This window comes from Ursus maritimus, unplaced genomic scaffold (genome assembly GCF_017311325.1).
Source record: "Ursus maritimus isolate PB19 unplaced genomic scaffold, ASM1731132v1 scaffold_16, whole genome shotgun sequence".
Taxonomy (NCBI): Eukaryota; Metazoa; Chordata; class Mammalia; order Carnivora; family Ursidae; genus Ursus; species Ursus maritimus.
Window position 1 is genome coordinate 48,643,101 of NW_024424008.1, and position 24,826 is coordinate 48,667,926.

Sequence of the window (24,826 nt, forward strand, 5' to 3'; positions counted from 1 at the left end):
AATTATACTGAGAGATGTCAGCTTGGTAAGACCTGGTAGTGACAGGTACAAACGGAAAACTAAGGAAATAAAAATAAAGCAATCTGGGGTGCCTGAGAGGTTCAGTCGGTTAAGCGTCCAACTTGTGATTTCGGCTCAGGTCATGATCTCACAGGGGCGTGAGATCGAGCCCTAGGTGTGGCTCCCTGCTCAGCGGGGAGTCTGCTGGAGATTCCCTCCCTCTCCCTCTGCTCCTCCCCCGCCATGTGCTCACGCTAATAAGTTAAATCTTAAAAAAATAAAAATTAAAATAAAATAAAAATACACACACACACATATATAGCAATTATCCCAGGAAAAACGAAAGGCTGTATGAGAAAACAACAGCAATTACATCATAGGGTATTGCTTGCAACAGCAAGGAGCAAAATCATTTACATATCGAATAGTGATTCAGTCAAAAAACACTCAACCGTAGTGGGGAGATATGGTGTAGGAAGGAGGGAGATCATCGATTCTTTTCTACAACACCTGAACAGATGACTAACGCTGAAGAGGCAAGAGAAGGCAGTGTGAGTATACAGTGTGAAAGGTGTTAAGAACCCACAAATCTGAGTGAGGCCCACAGAGGAGCTGAAGGCGGCAGAGGCAGGGAGCCAAGGTTTCCGCCAGCCTTCTAGCAAGTCTTTTAAACTTACCCAAAAAATCCACATACGTTCGTCATCTGGATTTTGTAATAAGTAGATTCAGTGTATTAAAAACTAACTGAAATAAAACAGCAACAAACCCCCGAACGACAGCTACCCAGGACGCGCCAATCAGGCACCCCCTAGTCTCATCTACCTTGAGGAGTGATTTTAGGACAAAAAATCGGGGATAACTTTGTTATCTACTCAAAAGAAGTTAAATATTTTGTAAAATAGTTTATTCACACAAACAATGATGAACACCACGAAATGCAATAGCACTGTCTTTGTGAAATTCCCATGCCCCTCCCCTAATTCTAGCCTTTCCTCCATCAAAGAGTTTAAATGGACATTCACTCTCATCCAGCAATCCCACTGCTAGGAGTTTACCCTACAGACTTGAGAAGAATATCCGTCTGTGTAAGTCTGGAAACAAGATGAACGTCCATTAAGAGACTAAATAAATTACGGAATAGCCAAGGGACAGCACAACACACGAAGCTGCTTTTTCTCTATCTGAATTTTTACGGTGTACGTTTATTACTTTTATTTAAATAAGTAAATTTAAAGTCATTCATACAGATCAGCTATGGAAAAGGGGTTCACTTCCTTCTTTTCTTTAAAGTCCTACAGCACTTAGCGTGTACCCAGCGATCTAAAACCATGTTCAATGTCTGCCTGTGTTAAATTGTCTCACCTGCACGCACGTTCTCTTCTCGAATTCAACCACTAGCTCCTTGCAGGCCTTTGTCTCAGGTTTCCTAGCTCACTCAACAGTTACAGCACTCAACACAGAGCCACTTACCCAGCATGATGAACACCTAGCAAAAGTACTATGTTTACTATACAACATCCAACTATCTCATAAAGTTCAAGTCCTCTCAACCTGTCAGAAATGACAGCAATTTAGTGGGTAGTCATTTTTCCCCCTATGCATGTTACACTTTTTTACAACCAATTTTTCTTAGAGAAATAAGGTGATACTATACAGAGTATACAATTATTTTCAAACTTAGTATTCATTAGCCAGCTTTCCACTTAAGTATACGTAAACTGAACTTGTTCTGCAGAGCATTCCATTGTGTGAACTATAGTAGGTAGAATGAGGATTCCCTATCCCCCAGCGCTAAGATGTTTATTCACACCCCAAAACCCAGAAACTGTGAATATGTTATTTTACTTGGTAAAAGGAACTTCGCAAATATGATTGAGGGCATGGATCTTGAGATGGGAGAATTATCCTGGACTATCTGGACAGGCCCAATCTAAACACGAGTCCTTAAAAGCAGAGACATAAGGCTGAAGGGGGAGGAAAGAAGTCCAGGAGCCAAAGAGCGCGGCTGACCACTGGAAGCTGGGATACCATGAGCCGACAGCCAGCAAGGACATGGGATCTTAATCCTACAACTGGCAAGGAACTAAACTGCCAAATCCAAACGAAAAAGGAAATGGATCTTCCCCTAGAGCCTACAGAAGAACTACAGACCTGCTGATACCCTGATTTAGCTGGATGGCACATGTGTAGGGCTTCTGACCATTAAAAACTGTAACAGAATAAATCTGTGTTGCTTTAAGCTGCTAAATCTGTAGTAATCTGTATGGCAGCAACAGAATACAGACACAAGGATGTATCGTAATTTCTTACTGCTGGACATGTGAGTTGATTCTAAGTTTTCATTATTGCCAATAATGCTGTAAGAAGAACTGCGTCCACATCTTTGTGTGCTTATCTGAGTATGTCTTTAGGATAAAGCCCTAAAATGGGAAGTGCTAGCTCACACTGTGACCGTTACACATTTTGACAGATGTCAAACTGTCCTTCCAAAAGATGGGCTAATTTGTACCCACATCAACACTGAATGTGATGCCTGTTTCTCCACAGTAAATATTATTCATCTATAAAATTTCAGGAAGAAAAAAGGGTAATTTTAATTTCAAATATATCCATGAAAAATAACTTATCTTTTTATTCAGCTTCCCTAATATTCCTGGAGCTACCAATAAATGTTCATGACTGAACAGAGAGAAATCTATATAAGAGCATAAAACTGCTTTAGAGGTCAAATTAATCTTTTTAAAGATTTTATTTATTTATTTATTTATTTATGAGAGAGAGAGAGAGAGAGAGAGAGAGAGAGAGAGAGCGCGTGCATGAGGAGAGAGGGGCAGAGGTAGAGGGAGAAGCAGGCTCCCCGCCGAGCAGGGAGCCAGACGCGGGCTCCATCCCAGGACCCTGGGATCACGACCTGAGCCGAAGGAAGATACTTAACGGACTGAGCCACCCAAGCACCCCTCAAATTAATCTCTTAAAATGGAACCAAAGAACCTGTTATAAGGGGCCAAAACTTCGAAAAATCTGTCCATTTAAAAAAACCAAAAATGTACAATTCATTCCAGACTTCCTCAACTACCCGTTACGGATAAAGCATAGACAGATTTATTAATTCCTGTTTTGAAGTCATTTCAATTCCCAAACATTCAAAGTAATTACGATGTGCTCAATTCTGAATAGTAAATTACAAATGAGACATGGCTCTTGCCTTCTAGGAATTTACGATATACCAGGAAATACATTTAATAAAATATTACGAGGCGGTAAGTTCTATGGTAGACGTATTCAGTGTCTCAGAGACACCTGGACAGACCCAGAAATGATGCGTGTGTAATCACATGTGAACTGGGAGTGGGGGAAGCAGGAACAGTCTGGAAAGGTTTCCTCGGAAATGAAAACTCAACCAAATTACAAAGAAACTACCAAGATAGGGATGCCTGGGTGGCTCAGTCGGTTAAGCGTCTCTTAGTTTCAACTCAGGTCATGATCTCAGGGTCCTGGGATTAAGCCCTACGTTTGGGGGTAGGGTCCCCCGCTCAGCAGGGAGTTTGCTTATCCCTCCCCCGATGCTCATGTGCTTACTTTCTAAAAGAAATTTAAAAAATCTTAAAGAGAAAAAAGAAACTACCGAGACAAAAGCATGGAAAGATTTTTAGTGGCTTGGCCTTGCTGGACCACAAAACATAAAAGAAAAAGGATTTTAAGGGAAAAGTGCCTGAAAAGGAGAACGGCTTAATCCATGAAGTAACAAGAAGTCCTCAGAGTATGGGGCAAACGATGGCCAGGTCTGAGCTGTAGATGACTGGTGCTGGTGGGAAGGTGAAGATATGATGGTAACAGCCTTGTAATAAGGCAGTGGCACTGAGGACAGAGAGGAGGAGACACACCGGATGCAATCATTTAAGAGAGCAAACCCATTCCTTTTTTTTTTTTTTATTTTTGGGGGTGGGGGTGGGGCGGAGGGAGAGCGAGAATACCAAGCAAACTACCCTCTGAGCGCGAAGCCTGATGCTGGGCTGCAGCCCAGGACCCCGAGATCATGACCTGAGCCGAAATCAAGAGTCGGACACTCAACCAACTGAGCCACCCAGGCACCCCCGAATCCATTCTTTCAATATTTACTGAGCACCTACTGTGTGCCGGGCAATGAGGGGCTGTTATAAAAGAAGGCTGCCCATGAATTTGTAACATTCTAAATCAGAGAATCTAAAGCACATTAGAACCTTTGGTTTGCCCTGTATTGGCTAACATCTTCAAGGACTGCCTTACTTCTAATTAGTGAACAGATCCCTACTTCACCCTACCCGCTAATGCTACAGAATTTGATCCATCCCTTCTTAGTCTGTGTGATTCCTCTCTTTACTAGGGCCTCTCCAGTCTGTTTAGCTTCTACGTGATACCTCCTACCACCCTCCGGTCACTTCAGTCACCATGTCTTTAGCTACTAACAGTGCCTCTCCCCTCCAAATCTAACTTCCCAGTGCCAGGACCCCCTTAGGAAAGAAGACCAAACACCGGACTCTACTCACAGCAGCACAGTGGGGCCCCACTGTCTTATCCCCTCTCGTTCTCTCCAACAAGCTGAGTAAAGCCCAGTTCTAGGACACAGAAAGAGCACAGGCCTTGAAGCCGTAATGTCTGGCCGCAGCCATGCAATTTTCAGCCAATTCCTTAACCTTGCCGTGCCCTGGTTTCTTCATCTGCTAAATGAGAATAAGATTACCTACTCTCGGGTTATTTGAGTATATACAAGGACAGGATCACAGGAGTTAAAATAAGGGAAGCACTGAGCATGGCATCTCCCACACAGTAAATGTCCGCTAGTATTACCTGTGGTTTGGATGTCATCAAGTACTCTATTCCTTTAAACAGCACTCACGATGGAGTCTGCCAGTCTCTGAACCTGCAGTCTTACCTTGGCACCAGCCAGTTCCTTCATCATAAAGAGAGAATCATCAGCTCGTTCATCGTCATCGTCCTCATAATTTGGGGAGGGAGCTCCCTCGGCTCCTTGCCTCAGGAGGCTGCCACTTCCTCGAGGGTCAAACGGATCTACCACAATGGGCTCAGTACCTTTAATTTCACATCGGCAGAAAGGACAGCCCTGGCCTTCTGATTCCTGCAGAGCAAATGGGAGACGGTCAACAGATGCAGCTGAAAGTACTGACACTTGTGTGTCCACAAGGAAACACAATTCCTAAAGATGAAAAAAAGAAACCAGAAGCTTAAAACCTCCGCCCCGAACCAGGCCATCCTTGCTATCCGTAAAGAATACAAACCCCCCAATGCTTCTGAGGGATTCCAGGGCGGAGAAGACCCGTACCTGCCAGGATGTGAGACAGGACGTGCACATGAGGTGTCCACAGGGCTCAATTTTCACATCCTTGTCGTTTTCAGCGCAGATTTTACACAGCTGGAAGGTGGAGCCCATCTCACAGTATAATTCATATTGTTCCTTTGATTAAAAAAAATTGAAGAGATTACTCAGCCGACTGCAGATGTCTGGGGCACGAATGAATGACCACGACCGTCAGTACTAACACCAGGAGAACGACAGACGACTGTTACTCTCTACACAGATTTTGCTCGTATGGAGGTGCCGCAGTCGCGGTCACTCTTCTCTCACCGGCACAGAAAGCACACAGTCTTGGTCCTGTTTTAAGTTCTTTAGAGAAACCACACACACCTAAATTCCCTAAGCTAGTCAATGGTTTAAAACGTACGCGTTCCAATCACTTCGTACCATTCTACCGTCAGCTGCGTCAAGTGCGTACAAAAGCCTGCCTCTAGAGGCACGGGGAGGGTGCACAACAAAATTCACCTGGGTCACTTTGATGTGGTCCTGGGGAGTGGGTTCACATAAGCCCGTCAGGTCGGGATTCTGATTCCGTCCATCTGGAAACAGATAGCTGTAAAAAGAGTAACCAGCCTTGGGGTTTTACTACGGCCAATTTATAACGGTTTGCTAATACTGACAAAGAGTATCTAGGAATTCCCTCATCTAAAAGGGCACCTTTGGGGGCGCCTGGGTGGCTCCATCGGTTAAGCGGCCGACGCTTGATTTCAGCTCCTGTCATGATCTCAGGGTCATGAGACTGAGCCCCGCGCCGTCGGCTTTGCCCTCAGCACGGAGTCTGCTTGAGATTCTCGTTCTCCCTCTGCCCCTCCCACTGCTCGGGCACGCTCTCGCAAATAAACAGGCAACTTTGCGTAAGTACAAAGATAAGTCTTTGTACTTATCAAAGATAAATACTTCAAAAAATAAATAACCCAGAACAGTTCCAAGAAGATATTCTCCAAACACTGATACTCCTTCTCTAGGCCACAATGCCACAGGCTTTATCTCTAAACTGAGTGCCTCACAAACTTTCTCTGTTAAGGGCCAAATAGTAAATATCTTAGGCTTTGCAAGCCACAGAAGTCTGTGTCATGTATTCTTTGTTATTTTTTTTAAATAACACTTTAAAAAGGAAAACCGTCCAGGCCATACCACAACCGCTAGCTTGTGAGCCACAGTTTGCCAACCCCTATTTTAATCTATGGATGGCCGCAAAATACAAATTAATTTATTTTTATTTTATTTTTTTATTTTAAATAGGCTCCACGCCCAGCATGGAGGCTGACACAGGGCTCGATCTCACAACCCTGAGATCAAGACCTGAGCTGAGATCAAGAGTTGGACACTTAACCACTGAGCTACCCAGGTGGTGTCCCCAAATTCTTAATTTAAACATCATCTGTTTCTGACCAAACGCCTAAAATACCCTTGGTTCAAAGGGTATTTTACACTGAGAGACACCAATTTAAAAGAAATATAACAAGAAGCAAAGTAAGCCCCTGAGATCATCTACCAGGAAGCCTGTGGCGTCGGCCTGCTCTGACGTCTGGGGAAGCACCCCCTTCAGCTCCAACGCTGCTCCAGGACACGGTGCTTAATGGCTAATGGACTTTCCTCGTTGCTTCAGAACACAAGGAGCTTTCTGACAGGTGGTCAACTGCTAGTATTTTTAGTGCCTACCAAGTGATAATCAATTTGAGTTCCCAAAGAAATAGCATTCTGGAATAAGTATGAGTCATAAATATTAGCACAGATTACGAAAGCCCAAAGCCTGAAGAAATACTGACAAACCAAAATGCTCAGGGCAGATGAAGGCCGCTGAGCCTGCTGTTATTCAAAACACGTAATCACTCCAATGTGGGCTAGTTAAATAACTGGTAACGTTTTCTGCTAATTGGCATATTTTCAAATATAGACTTGAAAATAAGTCAACGTGTGGAAAAGGAGAAAGAAACAGTTTACTCATGGTAATAACGAAAGCACTAGAGAAAAATCATCTCACTCAAAGAATCCTTTTAAATAACAACAAAAATCCTACGGAACCTGAAGGCCAAAATAATATAACCTGTTAATATGTTTCTTGAACCGCCAACCGTGAAGACAGCTGGAATCACGTCACTCACTGATGACCGAGGTTTACGACCCCCGAGTTCCGAGACTCTAGCAAGTGGCGAACAGCAGATACTCACAAGCCTTCCCTGAAGCCATCGATCAGGGCTTGGAAGAGAGGTTTATTGTGAGGGATCGTCTGGAGAATGTTCCCATCAGCAGTGACATATCCAATAGCCCACTGACCCAGACGAGTGCAGCTCAGCCGGAAAATGTAACTGAGAACAGAATGAACGGAACCCTTGATATGCTTATACTAGTGTGGACAGCAAGACAGAGACAAAAATCAAACGGACCACCAATAACACATTCTACAGTGCCTCCAGACCAAAAGCAAAAAATACGTAAGCTCGATTCTTAAGTGGCTTGAAAGCATTCATCAAATCATAAGATCTGAAGAAGTCGATTCCTCTGGTAAACAGACAGCAATCCCAGTGCGGCAACCGGGCCACTGGGGAACCGATGCAAGACCACGTTTCCTCCATCCTGGCAGAGGTCACAAGAGAGTAAAACGTAGGCGAATAAATGCCTCTGCTTCACGGCACTGACCTGCCAGGTTTGTGAATGAACTTCTGGAGCCGAGCTTTCACTTCGTCATACGTCAGGAAAGCCATGTAGCCAGGGTGCGTCACGGCAAGACTGTTCCAATTCCTGAGCAAAGAGGACCAGGGCTAAGGGAACAAGAGCTCAATCAGACCACTGCACTCAAGACATCCGACCATCCTCAGAGCAATGGAGAACAGAAAGGAAACCACCTCGATTCTCCATTCATTGTCACAAATTTTCAAATATATTGTTACTTTGAGGGAAATATGTTTGAGAGGTAAGAACTTAGAAAAGCTAAGAAGAGACAAACAGACGCTTTATAGAAAGAAATTTCATTACAAAATGAAATTCAAGACATTTTACAGCAGTTCTAACCAACAGGAGTGCGGTTAAACAACAAACAAAATAACCAGAGAAACAGCAGCCTACAAGTACAACTAAGAAGCTGCAAAAAAAAAAAAAAAAAAAAAAAAAAAAAAAAAAAGGCTTATTATACAAGTATGGCATGCACACATTATCTTTACAGAAAGAGATAAACAAGTTCTTTCTGGGGCGCCTGGGTGGCACAGCGGTTAAGCGTCTGCCTTCGGCTCAGGGCGTGATCCCAGCATTATGGGATCGAGCCCCCATCAGGCTCCTCCGCTGGGAGCCTGCTTCTTCCTCTCCCACTCCCCCTGCTTGTGTTCCCTCCCTTGCTGGCTGTCTCTATCTCTGTCAAATAAATAAATAAATAAAATCTTAAAAAAAAAAAAAAAAGTTCTTTCTGAACATCAATGCATGTCAATATTAACAGTCAAGAATTTAAATACAATAGGAGAAAAAGCCGGAAACATACACAAATGTCCAACAACAGGAAACTGATTAAATAGATCATATTATACCCATTTTCTGGACGTTCTACAACCATTAAAATGATGCAAATGAAGAATATTTATTAACAAAAAAAGATTATAATGTGAGGGGAAGAAAGCAGATTATATAGTTATTATTTTTAACAATAAATAAATATATAAAAATAGAGTAGTGAGGGGTTTTTTGCTTATAATTTCTACACTAAAAATACTTCTATATAATAATGTAAACTCCCAAATGTTATTTTTTAAAGAGCTCTCTCTTCAGAAAAGTAGCAACTAGTTTAGCCAACACTTTAGTATCCTACCTGAAAGAGTCGTGTGAAGATGTCAAATTCAAAAACTGAAATATAATCATTGCAGGTCAGATCAATAGTGGATTTCAGAGCCATGGCCTCGAGCCCAGAACTGATGGGATGCACCTCATGAAGGGCCTGCCGGAAACTCTTCCAAGGGACTATTGTCCTAGATCGGGGAGCAGGGGTGGAAAGGAAGGCACAGAGTGAGATAACAGACAATTCTGGGCATTGCTATAATAACCAAGGAAAAAAGCCACATTAAGGTCTCAATATCAATTTCAATTCTCTCAAAGAAGCTAAGTTATATTTTGGATTGAGAATAGAAAGGGAGTAAATGATGTATTTCTTAACTTTCTAATAAGTAAATTAGTAACAGAGAAATCTTTTCCCAGTGTTGTTTGGCAATACGTCACAAACTAATCCCCTTTCTCATCTTTCTTCCCCATTTGTTCTCTTTAGAGAAACATGGAAAGAAAGAGATTACTCTTTTTATATAAATGTCACCTGTGGCCAGGCCTTTACTAACTGAAAAGTTTAAACTAACTTTTTAAAAGCACGTAAAACATTCTGAGTTCTTTGAGGAACTCACAATCTCAAGGCCGAGACAGGAGGAAACAGGCTTAAGGCACAGGAAGAACAGAGCTCTGATCGGGATGAGGAATAAATTATTAACGTCAGACTGATTAAAGCCCAGATAAGACGAGCGTAAGATACTATGGGATTTCTAGTTCTCAAGATCTTTACGTAAACACAAGCTCATTGACTTTGAAAAGTTTATGTACTCACTGCGTAAAAATTAAGAGATAAAGTGGTATTTTGAACTCTCTTCTAAAGGAGTTATTAAGTTAAAAGGAACAAAGTTAAATTTATTCCCATCCTCTTTAAGTTTTTAAATCAATAATTATTCTATATTTTACAATTAAACATATTTTTAAAAAGAAGGCATTTAAAGGGAAATTTACATTAGGATCTATATATTCAACTAAAAAGTTGTATGGCTGTTTTTTTCAGTTCCTTGATCCGAAATTTCAGAGGATATACAAAAACATTTATATCACTACTAAAAGCATAAGTTTAATTCATAAATCTGTCTATGTAGTTTAAAACTTCTATACATCGAAAGACAATATAACAAAGTGCAAAATCCAGCCACAGACCAGAAGAAGATATCTGTAATGTGTAACTAACAGACAAGCAGTATCTTTCAGCAGGAAAAAGACAAGTTACTCAGGAGGAAAATGGACAAGTTAGGAACAGGAACAGGCAAGTCAGAATAAGAACCCCAACTGGTCATAATTGTGAAAAGATGCTCAATCTCCTTTGTCATCAGGAATATAAAGCAAACTACGACTCCCAATTCACACTGCCGGTGTTAGCCAGATCGCGGAGCTGCTGGAATTTGTGTATATGGATATAAACTGGTATAACCACTTTGGAAAGCAATTAGGCAATATTTGGCAAAGCAGAGCACATGAAGCCCCGATTCAGCTATTTCACTCCCAGGCATGTAACTGTGAAGAAGCTCTTGCATATGAACACAAATATAACTCTGTTCACTGCGGCACCGTTTGTGAGAGCAGATAACGTGAAACCTAAATGTCTATTAACAGCAGAATGCACGGGGAGAGAAAGAAACAAATATTCAAACAGCATGGGTTTCAATTGAATCTGCAAAGCCTTCTTTAAAAAAACAGAAACAAAACACACCCAGAACATGGGGAGGTAGGTACCATAGTGCCCCCCTTATGTGCAAGGGATCCTCTGCGAAATCCTCAGAGGATGGCTGAAAAAGCAGACAGTACCAAGCCCTATATATACACTATGGCTTTCCCTATACACACACACCTAGGATAAAGTTTAATTTACAAATTAGGCACAGTAAGAGATTAACCACAATAATAAAATAGAACAATTATAACCAATATACTGTAATGAACGTTACAGGACTGTGGCTTTCTCTCTCACAGTATCTCACTGTACTTACTATACACACCCTTCTTGTGATGATGAGATAAGAGGCCTATGTGACGAGATGAGGTGAGGGAAAATACGCAGGCATTACCACACAGTGTTAGGCTACTACTGACCTTCTGATAACACATCAGGTCGACCATCTGCTTCTGGACTATAGCTGACCTCAGGTAACTGAAACCATGGAAAGTAAAACTGCAGATAAGGGGGGCCTACTGAACACACATATTCATTATTTTTCTCTATGCTTCCCCATGATATAATTATTCCATTAATTAAAAAAATAAACAGGGCTCACTGGGTAGACCATGCAACTCTTGATCTTGGGGTTGTGATTTCGAGCCCCACACTGGGGTTAGAGTTTACTTACAAAAAAAAAAAAAAAAAGTTAAAAATTACATAAAAGATGTTTAAAAAATTAAGCAGAAGGCCACAACATAAGCTTTAGTTCTTCACAGTTCTAATTCATTATTTTGAGGGGCACCTGGCTGGCTCAGTGGGTTAAGCGTCTGACTCTTGGTAGCACCTCAGGTACTGATCTCACGGTTAGGAGTTTGAGACCCGCAACGGGCTCCATGCTGGGAGCCTACTTAAAAAACACACAAAACAAACAAACCAAACCAAATTCATTATTTTAGAGACTTACTTTTCCCCAAAAGCTTTCCTCCAAAACTCTGCAGCATCTGCCTTCGTAATCCGAAACGTGTCTCCTTGAAAGAGTCCACTTGGAAAGATTCCTTTTAGTTCTGCCAGCATGTGGCTGAAGATCAGGGATAGTTTGGTTAGGTTTCTCCTACAAATGATCAGAAGTGCAATAATTAAATAAACACATAAAATTACTTTTATTTTAAGTGCACTGAATTCACCATTATCAGGTGTGTATTAATATGAACACGAACATACATTTACAAAGAACCTCTTCAAATACACTTTCTGGCAAATACTATTCAGCGATATATAAAACTAGGAGATATATAAAACTAGAAGAGAGGAAAAAATGTGCTGTTGACACTATTAAATACTCTGATATTATTTTTGTTCAAAGAAGAGCTTCAGAAACTGTTTTTGTTCTAACATCGTATAAAGATGCAGATATAACACAGGGAAGACTGTTGCATTCACTAGGTCCACTCCTATTCCCCCCATTCAAAAAGATGTTGTAAAGTAAATAGGAAAATTTTAACAGTAATTTATTTTAAGGCTTTTAATCTCAAATGAATCAGGCCTAATACCTCTGAGAATTAATTAACATGAACAAATCTACTTTTTGAGGATGACAGATAACAAATAAAGGTACAAACTTATATACTGATATAATCATTCACTAACAAAAGAAAGGAAATATTTAAAAAGCAAAATATATTATTTTGCTTTGCATAAGCTATTCTGGATTTTTCTTAAAGATTTATTTGAGACAGAGAGAGAGCACGCGCACACACACACACACACACACACACACACACACACAGAGCCCATGAGTGGGGGGAAGGGCAGAGGGAAAAGGAGCAGGGAACCCGGGAGCAGGGAAGCCCAATGCAGGGCTCAATCCCAGGACCCTGAGATCATGACCTGAGCCAAAGGCAGACACTTAACTGGCTGAGACACCCAGGCGCCCCGCTATTCTGGATTTTAAAGCTAATTGGGGCGCCTGGGTGGCACAGCGGTTAAGCGTCTGCCTTCGGCTCAGGGCGTGATCCCGGCGTTATGGGATCGAGCCCCACATCAGGCTCCTCCGCTATGAGCCTGCTTCTTCCTCTCCCGCTCCCCCTGCTTGTGTTCCCTCTCTCGCTGGCTGTCTCTATCTCTGTCAAATAAATAAATAAAATCTTAAAAAAAAACAAAAAAAAGCTAATCATATCAACTCATCCAAATCAAAAAATATATTAATAAATTAATAAATTACAATTCTCGATTTGAATATCCAGACCTAACAAGTATTTTCACTTAAATCAGACCTTAAAGAGGTTAAGTTTTAGCAAAACAACTCCTCTTCCTATATCAAAACTGAAATGCTAGTATCCAAACCATGTGACAATTTCTACCTAAGTGCATATGCTACTACTATGCTTTACCAATTAGTGAGCTTTATTCTAATAACCTCATAAAGATGCCGCACAGAACAATGTAGAGAGTCATCGAATCACTATGTTGTACACTTGAAATTAATGTAGCATTGTGTCAACTATAATTCAATTAAAAAAAAAAAAGATGCCACATCCTACCAATTTAACACACCAGATGATGTCTCCACTTAAGGTATGTCCTTTAATCAGAGTATCTTTCTTATCTTTAATGTGCTGCCATACAGAGCAAGATACAGACCGATGCTCTAGTTACCGTTACACGCCAAACCAGCTACCCACTGCACTTCTTTCCCCTTGTCTCAATCATTATTTATATATTCAAAGTCTATTCTTCTCAAGTGGATTATAAAACTTCAAGTCAATTCACGATCAAATCTGAGTACCTATAAATTCTCTTTCATAGAGAGATTTTTCTTTTTCCTACATAAAACGTTGCACCAAAGACACAAGGCTTTCTGGCCCTGACTCTGGTGCAAAATGCTACTGAAATCTTTCCACTCAGCTTTCAACAAATCAGCTTCGGTTCTTTGAGATCTGTCTTCTTGCACTTAAGCAAGTTACTCTTTCTACTTTCTGATTTGTTTTCTGAAAGCACCCACAAAAGTGATAATATATTCTTTGAAGACAGTCTAAAATAATTCATACGCTAAGTAGACCAAGTGTGAGATAGAAAGACAAGCACTTCTCCTATCCCTAAGCTCCCTTAACCGTCGTCCTCCTTGCACTTTGAGATCCTTCAATTATTGTGTTAGAACTTTTACTATTTTATCAAAAAGGAAACAAAAAACGGAAAGATCAAGACTATATCACAGAATGGGGCACCTGGCTGGCTCAGCAGGTAGACCTCACAACTCTTGATCTCGGGGTCATGATTTCGAGCCCCACAATGGGGGTAGAGATCACTTAAATAAATATTTAAAAAAAGAAAGAACTATGCTAAACAGTACAGCAGAACAATGTATGATGTGACCAAAACGATATATATCACACTCCCAAGGTTACCACAGAGCTTTTTCTGGACTCTTATGTCATCCTGAATTATCTTTCTTTGGTTTCTCTAATGTTGTCTTCTCTTGGTTCTCCTACTGGCTTTTGTCTTTCTCTGGCTTTTCCTCCTATTCTCTTAACAAGAGTTATTTTCCAAGAATATGCTCTCCGCTACTTTCCTTTCTTTTTTCATGTACTCTCTTGACTCCTCCTTCACATTCTCAAGCTTCAGAAACTACTCTGCGAGTGATTCCCAAATCTTAAGCCTTGGTAGCTCTCCAACTGCCAACCACGTTCCTGATTCCCAAATCTTAAGCCTTGGTAGCTCTCCAACTGCCAACCACGTTCCTCCACTCAGATGCCAGCACCTCAGAGCAACATGTTCAAAATTAAATTAATCTTCCTTCTCAGATCTGTTCTTACTTCATGTTCTCTTTAATGACAACACCATCTTACTTCCCACAAATTCAAAACCTTAGAGTCAATCTTAGTTTTTTCCATTTCCCTGATTCTCCATATCAGATTTGTCAATTTGCTGACCCCTGTTGTCTTCCTACCTTTAAATTGTATTATTATTCTAAGTTCCTTGCTACCTTCCCCCACCAAGTCTACAATTCAAACTTCAGTCTTCCATACAGATAGCCAACAGACACACGAAAAGATGCTCAACATCACTCATCATGGGATATCGCCTCACACCTGTCAGAATGGTTAAAATCAACAACACAGGGGCGTCTGGGTGGCACAGCGGTTAAGCGTCTGCCTTCGGCTCAGGGCGTGATCCTGGCGTTATGGGATCGAGCCCCACATCAGGCTCCTCCGCTGTGAGCCTGCTTCTTTCTCTCCCACTCCCCCTGCTTGTGTTCCCTCTCTCGCTGGCTATCTCTATCTCTGTCGAATAAATAAATAAAATCTTTAAAAAAATAATAATAATAAAAATAAAAATAAAATAAAATCAACAACACAAGAAACAGGTGTTGGTGAGGATGTTGACTGGAATTGAACTGGAATGGTCACTGTGGAAAACAGTATGGAGGTTCCTCAGAACGTTAAAAATAGAACTGACCTACAATCCAGTAATTGCACTACTGGTCATTAACCCAAAAAATATAAAAACACTAATTCAAAGGAATACATGCACCCCTATGTTTACAGCAGCATTATTTACAAAAGCCAAACTATGGAAGCAGCCCAAATGTCCAGATAAATGGATAAAGATGATGTGGTTTATATGTATATTACACACACACACACACACACACACACACAGAGGAATATTATTCAGCCATAAAAAGTGAAATTCTGCCACTTACGACAACATGGATGGACCTAGGGAGGACAATGCTAAGTGAAATAAGTCAGGCAGAGAAAGACAAATACCATATGGTTTCACTCAAATGTGGAATCTAGGAAACAAAACAAATGAGCAAAGGAAAAAAAAGACACACACAAAACAAGAAACAGACTCTTAACTCTAGAGAACAAACTGACGGCTGCTGGGGGGATGGGGAGGAGGAGTGGAACAGGTGAAGTGGATTGAGAGCACGCGCATCATGATGAGCACTGAGCGACGTACTGAACCGCTGAATCATGACACTGTACACCTGGAACTAATGTAACACTTTGCTAACATACTGGAATTGAAATAAAAAATTCAATAATAAAAACAAACTTGAGTCTTCAGTCTCCTCCTATGCAGGCCCAATCATGCCACATTAACTGCCCTTTTCAAAATCTATTTATTTATTTGAGAGAGAGCACGTGAGAGAGCACGAGTGGGGTGAGGGGTAGAGGGAGAAGCAGACTCCCCACTGAGCAGGAAGCCCGATGCGGGGCTCCACCCTGGGACTCTAGGATTATGACCTGAGCCGAAGGCAGACACTTAACCAACTGAGCCCCCCAGGAGCCCCCCTAACTGTCCTTTAAGGAGGGGAAAAAAACAATTTCCATAGTGCCAGTGGGACAAAACCCAAACTCAGCTTTGATCTGAAGACTTTCCACTGCCCTGGATCTAACCGACCTTTTTAACTAACTTACTTCGTCAAGAGTACATTCTAGCCAAACTGAGTCCGTCACCTTTCCTTATGCACACCACCCTTACTCACTGTCCCACCTCCGAGCCTCTGCTTATCCGTTTCCCGAGTCTGAAATAAGACGCGGCCTAAATGCCATTTCCTAAGAAGCCAGCTAGAATAAGCCAATAAAATACTCCCAGCGTATTCGCTGAAGCTCTCAGGCCATCCGAACCCATCTTGTACTTTAGTTATCTGTGTACACAAGGGCTAAATCCACTTCTAATGTGTACGTATATCCCGCAGGGAATCGGGCACAATTTCTAACCTTCAGGATACCTTCTGAAAACACTGAGCGCCTACTCTTGTTAGGCACTAGGGATAGATACAACAGTGAACAAAACAAAATTCCTGGTTTTATGGCATTTACATTCCCATAGGAGAGCATCAGGTGGCGGGAGAAAAGTGCTCTGAAGAAAAACGAAGCAGTGTATGAGAAGAGAGTCACGCAGGATTGCTGTTTTAGAGAGAGTGGGCTTAGGAACCTCTCTCCGAGAGCTCATTCTTTTTTTTTTTTTTTTAACGATTTTATTTATTTATTTATTTGACAGAGAGAGACAGCCAGCGAGAGAGGGAACACAAGCAGGGGGAGTGGGAGAAGAAGAAGCAGGCTCCTAGCAGAGGAGCCGGATGCGGGGCTCGATCCCATAACGCCGGGATCACGCCCTGAGCCGAAGGCAGACGCTTAACCGCTGTGCCACCCAGGCGCCCCCGAGAGTTCATTCTTAAACCAAGTCTGAGGCGGGGACGAGATGTGAGTCTGGGATGACCAAGCCATGTGGGCATCTTTTCAAATAATTTTTCCAGTCAGATCTACCAAGTGTCCAGCATTATGCTGGAGCAGAGATAAAATACACACATCAAAATAATAATGGGACAGAGGGGCGCCTGGGTAGCGCAGTCGTTAAGCGTCTGCCTTCGGCTCAGGGCGTGATCCCAGTGTTCTGGGATCGAGCCCCACATCAGGCTCCTCCGCTGGAGGCCTGCTTCTTCCTCTCCCACTCCCCCTGCTTGTGTGTCCCTCTCTCGCTGGCTGTTTCTCTCTGTCAAATTAATAAAATCTTTAAAAATAATAATAATAATAATGGGACAGAAAGCTATTTTGATATGTGAAGTAAGCCACAAGAAAAGGGAAAGTTATTGACCACAAGGATGTAATGGTACCAGGTAGGTAAGAGCAGTTCAAAGTGCTGACTGAAATAGATACTGACAATCGATTTGAGACACTTTCCTACTTAAGGATGCATCCCCCCAAAAAGCCAGCTTACATTTCTTAAAACCACCAGAGATGTGCACCACAAGCATCACACTTCTTAAAAGGAAATTAAGTATCTATAAAAGCCCATGGGTCAGAGCGTTTTGTACCTGATCTGAGTTGAAATTCTGTTCAATAATATTTTAAGGCCATAGGCTTATCGCTGAGTGTCTGCAGTGCACAGGGCTGAGTTTAATCCGCAGGATCCATCTAAACATGTCATCCTAGAACGATGCGGCGTGATGGCTATCTAGGCTTATGACAAGGTAAGCAATACTTTGCAAAATTCTCTCAGCAGTTACTTCAATTCATACACTATGTTCTAACAATTCTCCAAAGATCCACAAAGGAACACAACTCTTCTATTTTTTTTTTTATAAATACCCTGAAGACAAAACTTTGAAGTTCCAGCAGTAGCAAGTAATACAGGTTTTTCTTTAACTCGGTATTTGAAGGAGGTTATTTTTATTACCTTTAGCGCCAACCATCTACAGCTAAGTAACCACAAGTTCTACCCTACAGTTTCCAGCTTCCTCTCTCTTCCCTCCCAACTTCCCCGTAATCAAACGCTGAGTCAGTATGCAGTGTCAGGTGTTTTGGTTTTGTTTTTGTTTTTGAAGTTCAAGACCAGTGTCAGTTCTTTTCTCCCTACCTCAGGTCCTATTCTAAAAGCCAACATACCTTTGCACCTCAGGCCTAAAGCAATGGTTACATCTTCTGGGTAAAATTTCAGCTAGCAGGGACTAAGATTTCTATGTCACAAGTACACAGGTACATTAAGGATTAAAGAGGCAATTAGAGTTCCTGTTTTAGCTTCTAAAGTAGAAAGATAAATACAACTTGAGAGGAATTACAATCACCACTTCTACGATCAAACAACACAGTGTTTTTGAAAAGTAGCCTTTATATGAACGAGATAAACAGAAACCTCTTCAAATGATTCCAACTGATGAACTTACTACTGCACAAAACACTGAAAAACAAGCTATCTTGTAACTCATAGCCACAGAGTTCTTTGCAGAGAAAGAGGAAATGGAAAAAAGAACATAGTGTGGGGAGATAAATTAACCCTTTCTATTTATGACAAGTACTGAGAGTAGTACCACTCTTCTTTGCTTAATGAGAATGCTCCATCCCTTCGAAGTATAGCAACGATATCATGAAGAAAAGGACTGTTGAGAAATTAACATTAAGAGATTGAGTTCTAGGGAAAAAAATATGATTTATAAAACAATTTGTCCAATGTATTCATAAAGATATTCTCATTTACGGTTCTGTTTTTTGAAACTCCATTTTAATAGAGATAAATTCTATAACTGACAAGCATGCTCTGTTTATTCTTTCTACAAAAGAGTTATCTAAAAATAATCTATGATAATAATGCAGAAGACTAGAGATCTAAAATGTATTTCCTGGGGTGCCTGCCTGGTGGGATCAACTGGTAGAGTATGTGACTTGATCTTGCAGTTCTGAGTTAGAGTCCCACATGGATGGATGGGTACAGAGATCACTTAAAATTAAAATCCTTAAAAATAAACAAACAAAAAAGTATTTCCTGATCTCCCATTAATTTACTGTGCCCTCGGGCAGTTACTTAACCTCTCTGGGCTGCCACTCCCTGAGGTGTAGTATAAAAGGCAGCTGGAACCAATGACTCTTACAGATGTCTTTCCATCAATAAAAATTTATGAATTTGTGCTATTCCACGGATTTGAAACTGGAAAAGAAACCTTAACTTCAGCAGCTTAATTTCATAACAGGACTGAAGAAGAAAGCAAGAAAACAAGCTAGTATGTACCTTTATTAGATAGGACTAGAAATTATAAGAAATAATTTTTCATAAGAAATCATTTTTACAAGTATATTTCTGCCCGCAAAATATTTTTTTTACTTTTTAACATCTTATTTTTATTTATTTAAATTAAATTAATTAACATATAATGTATTATTAGTTTCAGAGGTAGAGGTTAATGATTCATCAGTCTTAATACCCAGTGCTCATTATATCACGTGCCATCCTTAATGCACTCAGTTACCCCATCCCCCCACCCTCCTCCCTTTCAGCAACCGTTTGTTTCCTATGATTAACAGTCTTTTTTTTTTTAAGATTTTATTTATTTATTTGACAGAGATAGAGACAGCCAGCGAGAGAGGGAACACAGGCAGGGGGAGTGGGAGAGGGAGAAGCAGGCTCCCAGTGGAGGAGCCCGACGTGGGGCTCGATCCCAGGACTCCGGGATCACGCCCTGAGTCAAAGGCAGACGCTTAACGACTGAGCCACCCAGGCGCCCCGATTAACAGTCTTCTATGGTTTGTCTCCCTCTCTGATTTCGTCTTGTTTTATTTTTGCCTGCAAAGAATTTATTTATTTACTTTTAAAGATTTTATTTGACACAGAGAGAGCGAGCGAGCACACAAGCAAGGGGAGCAGCAGGCAGAGGGAGAGGGAGAAGCAGGCTCCCCACTGAGCAGGGAGCCCGACGTGGGGCTCAAATCCCAGGATCCTAGGATCATGACCTGAGCTGAAGGCAGAAGCTTATTAACTGACTGAGCCACCCAGGCGCCCCGCCTGCAAAGAATTTAAAGGAACTTATGTCTCATGGCATTTAAATGAGCAGTTAATTGTATGAACCCAATGTGGGATCTGAAAAGTTTATCTGATTTGGTAAATGTTGTTTTCTATTCTGACACTGGGGATTTGCTAAATCCCAGAATGTGTGGTGAATTATTTTACTCAATTTTATTTCCGAAGAAATAACAAACATCAAAAATCATCTCAGCTGGGGTGCCTGGGTGGCTCGGTTAGCTGAGTGTCTGCCTTCAGCTCAGGTCATGATCCCGGGGTCCTGGGATGGAGCCCCCACATTGGGTTCTCTGCCCATGGGGAGTCTGCTTCTCCCTCTGCCCCTCCCCCTGCTCATGTTCGCTCTGCCTCTCTCTCAAATAAATAAAATCTTTAAAAAAAAATCATCTCAGCCATTTCAAAATACTGTCTCACATGAAAACGGTTCAAAGGCTCAGAAAGAAGTTTCTTTGATTTTTAAAGAGAAGAAAGAAGAACTTTCCTTTTACAGTTTAGTTACTTGTAGAATCCTAGTGATGGGGTTATGTGATAGGTGTAAAATTCAATTTCTCCGTATGAATGAAATTTTTCATAATAAAACATTGGGAGAAAACTCCAATAATTCAGGCTGCAATCTATTTTAATATTTGTGGACCCAATGAACCTCTATTTCGCAGTGGGTAAACTTCAGAATGATTAGCACTTTTAATACAGTGATTAATAAACAAGCTATAGTGCATTGTAGAGTATCATTTTGGAGTCGTAAAATATTCCCCAAAATAAGGCCACAGAAATAACCCATTATTTTTTTTTTTTTGCCATTCAGCCATGGTGTGAGCTAAAGGCCCCATATAGATGATGATAAATTGATTACACTGTTGAATGGTGAAACGATCAATGCTTGGAAGTATTTCACTTACTGGTACCATTTCAGTGATAACTGTGCTGCTTTCCCACTCACTGAACTTCGAGAACCTTATATGCAAACACCAGTGTCATCCAAAGACTGCTGAGTGAGAGCACACTGTCATGACGTTCGTGACTCAATAGCAGCATCCCCTGCTCACAGTGATCAGCTTTAAAAATAGATACAACGGAACTTCTTTCAACAAGCTCCACAGGAAGTCAATAAAGTACTGTTTAACTCTTATCTGCTTAAACTGCTAAAAGAAAAAGGGGGGGTGGCAAGACCAAAACCATCACCTACAAAAGGAGTTCTGAGCCAGTATCTCTAAAAATATCAATGATCTTTTTTTTATACGAAACACATATTGAATATATCTGTTGTAATACTCACAGTCATGCTTCAGACCAAGTCACATATACCAGATCACCGTCGCACAGCATGAACAGTCCAGAGCATTCTGAGCTACCTGTTGCAACGAATTCAAAGCTCAAGGGACACTAACCTAATTCACCATGTGAATGGGAAGACAACAGCTCACGTGAGAATCTCCAAAACTCCCCTCACATTTCTTTTTTTTTTTTTTTAAAGATTTTATTTATTTATTCGACAGAGATAGAGACAGTCAGCGAGAGAGGGAACACAAGCAGGCGAGTGGGAGAGGAAGAAGCAGGCTCATAGCGGAGGAGCCTGATGTGGGGCTCGATCCCAGATCGCCGGTATCACGCCCTGAGCCAAAGGCAGACGCTTAACCGCTGTGCCACCCAGGCGCCCCTCCCCTCACATTTCTAACAAATTAATCTTAAACCATAGACTCAATCTCATTACTCCTCCCTACACAAAAATCTTCATGGACTTCCCAATAACCGCCAAAAAAGTTCAAAACTGCTCAGCTTACAAACCAAAGCACTTACGTTATGGTCCTGATTCATCTTTCTAAACACACACTACTGGGTATTTCCCCAAACATTTTATACTTTCTGGGGCCCCGTGCCTTTCCTGATGATGTTACATCAACAATACATGCCTCTACCTCTAACAGTTAACATTAAGAGCTTATTATGTATCCGACGCTTGGCTAAGCTACATATATACCTCATTTAATTCTCGTAATAGTGCTCTGAAGTAGGACTTACTAATCCTATCATACAAGTGAGAAACAAAGACTTAGTGATACTAAATAACTTGCCCAAGGTCACAGAGCTAGTAAGTGGCAGAGCAGGTCTACCTGATTCAAGAGCCCTGGCAGGTCTGTATGATGCAGATTTCCTTTCTGAAGCTTATGGTTACTGACTCCTGCCCAAAGTTCATCCCAAATGCTATCTCCCCGGTGTGTGTAGTGGGGTGGGCAGGTGTGGGATGTTTACCAGTCTTCATTTAATGTCCACTCTGCAACCGCAGACCTCAAAGCACCTTGTTCATAACTCAGCACACGCTCTACCACGTTCTGCTTTGTGTCCTTTGTCTTCGTCCCCAGCTGGACCACGCCTTTCGGGGGGGAGTGGGGGGGGCGGTGTCTCACACACTGTCTCCTGCAGTAGTGAGCACACTGCCTTGCACTGAACAGGCATTCGGTAAATCTGTAGAACCGAACTGGAAAATATTATTTTATTTTTTTAAATAAACTTTTTACTCTGGGATCTTAGATTTACAAAAAAGTTGCAAAGATACTACAGAATTTCCCATAAATCCCTCATTCAGTTTCAGTTTCCCTTAATAGTATTAACACCTTATATTACTGTGGTACATCTGTGAAAACTAACCAACCAACATCGGTGTGGTCCTATTAACTAAACCGCAGACAATGCAGGCCTTGCCTGTTTTTTTCCATTAATGCCCTTATTTGTTTCAGGGTCCAATGCAGGACACGTTGCAGTTAACATCGTATCTCCTTACTTTCCTCTGGTCTGTGACAGTTTCTTAGTCTTTGTTTTTCTTTGACCTTAGGAGTTTTGAGGGGTACTTGTCAGGTATTTTGTAGAATATCCCTCAATGTGTTTAGCTGATGTTATGTCCATATTTTTGACAAGGCTTGAGTTTACAGAAAGAATGCCACAGGAGAGAGATGCCCTTCTCAGGGGCTACATGAAGTCCATGACATCACTGATGATGTTAACCTTGACCACTGGGTTAAGGAGTGTCTGCCATGCTTCTCCACTGTACAGTTACTAGTGGAAAAGATTTCCTTTTTCACAGATAGTCTTTCTTTCCTAACTAATCTGAAAACAGGATCACTTATACTACAGACGATATTTGAAAATAATTATTTTCTAAAGAGTTTAAGACTATAATCCGACTTTTCTGTATTTCAAAATAACCTTTGAATTTATTCAACCCAAGTTCTGAAAGATACGTATATAAGCTATTATATACACTGAAGCACTTGTCTGCAGCTAAACGTGTATTCCCCAAGAACTGATTACTACTTCTCTACACCAGTTCTTTAAAGAACATGCAAGCACGTAAGTAACATAATGCAGAAATCTCAAAAAACTTCTCACACCCTCTCATTAACAAATGCCAAAACCACCCGGTACCTTTCAGAAAGCCTGTCCTGTGACCTTAAAAAATAAATTTAAAAATATATGGATATACAGACAGACAAAACAAATTATACTGAGCAGGAAACAGCTCTAAGAGAGTCTAATCAAATATGCAGAAAGTCTATCTGGTTATCATTAATTATTTACCTCCGAAATATATGACACATTAGACATTTAAATATATGGTTTCTCTGAACAAATACAGAGTAGCTACTAAACTTTACTGTCCCCAAACTTGGGAAGGAATATGGAATTTTTTTTTTTTTTTTTTGACAGAGAGAGAGACAGCCAGCGAGAGAGGGAACACAAGCAGGGGGAGTGGGAGAGGAAGAAGCAGGCTCCCAGCAGAGGAGCCTGATGTGGGGCTCGATCCCAGGACTCCGGAATCACACCCTGAGCCAAAGGCAGACGCTCAACGACTGAGCCACCCAGGCGCCCCAATATGGAATTTTCTGTAACTATTTGAATCTAAGACTTTTGGAGGGATCAAAACTAGAGAAATCTTTGTCACTGCCATTCTCTTCAATATATTTTCCATGAAAGGGAAAAACAATCCTCCTTGGGACGCCTGTGTGGCTCAATCATTTAAGTGTCTGCTTTCAGCTCAGGTCATGATCCCAGGATCCCAGGGTCCTGGGATCGAGTCCCGCCATCCAGCTCCTTGCTAGGGGGGAGCCTGCTTTTCCCTCAGCCTGTCGTTCCCCCTGCTTGTGCCCGCTCTCCCTCTCTGACAAAGAAAGAAAGAAAGAAAGAAAATCTTTAAAAAAAAATCCTCCTCAGGTTTACAATTCTGAGTCTCCGTACAACTCTGGTATTAGTACTTAATTACTTAGTATTTTGGCAATTAGTATTTAGTTAGTATTTTATCAAATTTAACATTCTTTATTAAGAAACCATAAACAAAGACAATGCCATATAACATAGGAAAGAAAGTCTTCCTGAACCCGTCTAGTTAGCAAAGCAGACTCACACACTTTGGCCGATCAGAGTCAAGTAAAAACCGAGTGCTGGAAGAGTATGGGGGTGGAGAACCACCAATTCAAACTAGTATAATTAAGGGGGCCTCTTGGGCTTTAGAGAATCAATGAAACTTCACCACACAACATGGGAAGGAAAGGGATTCCAGGCCAAGGGAGTGACCAAAGCTCTGTAGAAGATCTCGGGACTAGTAAACCAACCGGGATGGCGAGAACGTATAATACAGCTGAAAACGCCGACGGGACTCAAACTTCCGCAAGCAGCGTGGGAGATATGACAAATGCAGCAGGAAGTCATGAAGGGTTTGCAACTGGGGGTAACATCTACTT

General features: G+C 41.3%; 1 protein-coding gene across 2 annotated transcripts in view; it reads right to left on the reverse strand.

Moving 5' to 3' along the window:
- Nucleotides 1-24,826, reverse strand: part of CBL (Cbl proto-oncogene) — a 78,699-nt gene that overhangs the window by 20,372 nt on the left and 33,501 nt on the right. For both annotated transcript variants that reach the window (XM_040631129.1, XM_040631130.1), the window contains 7 exons: nt 11,758-11,904; nt 9,150-9,306; nt 7,994-8,115; nt 7,525-7,662; nt 5,819-5,906; nt 5,321-5,452; nt 4,913-5,116 (listed from right to left, as the gene is read on the reverse strand). In XM_040631129.1, coding sequence (XP_040487063.1) covers nt 4,913-5,116; nt 5,321-5,452; nt 5,819-5,906; nt 7,525-7,662; nt 7,994-8,115; nt 9,150-9,306; nt 11,758-11,904 — 988 coding nt within the window. The remainder of the gene's footprint in view (nt 1-4,912; nt 5,117-5,320; nt 5,453-5,818; nt 5,907-7,524; nt 7,663-7,993; nt 8,116-9,149; nt 9,307-11,757; nt 11,905-24,826) is intronic.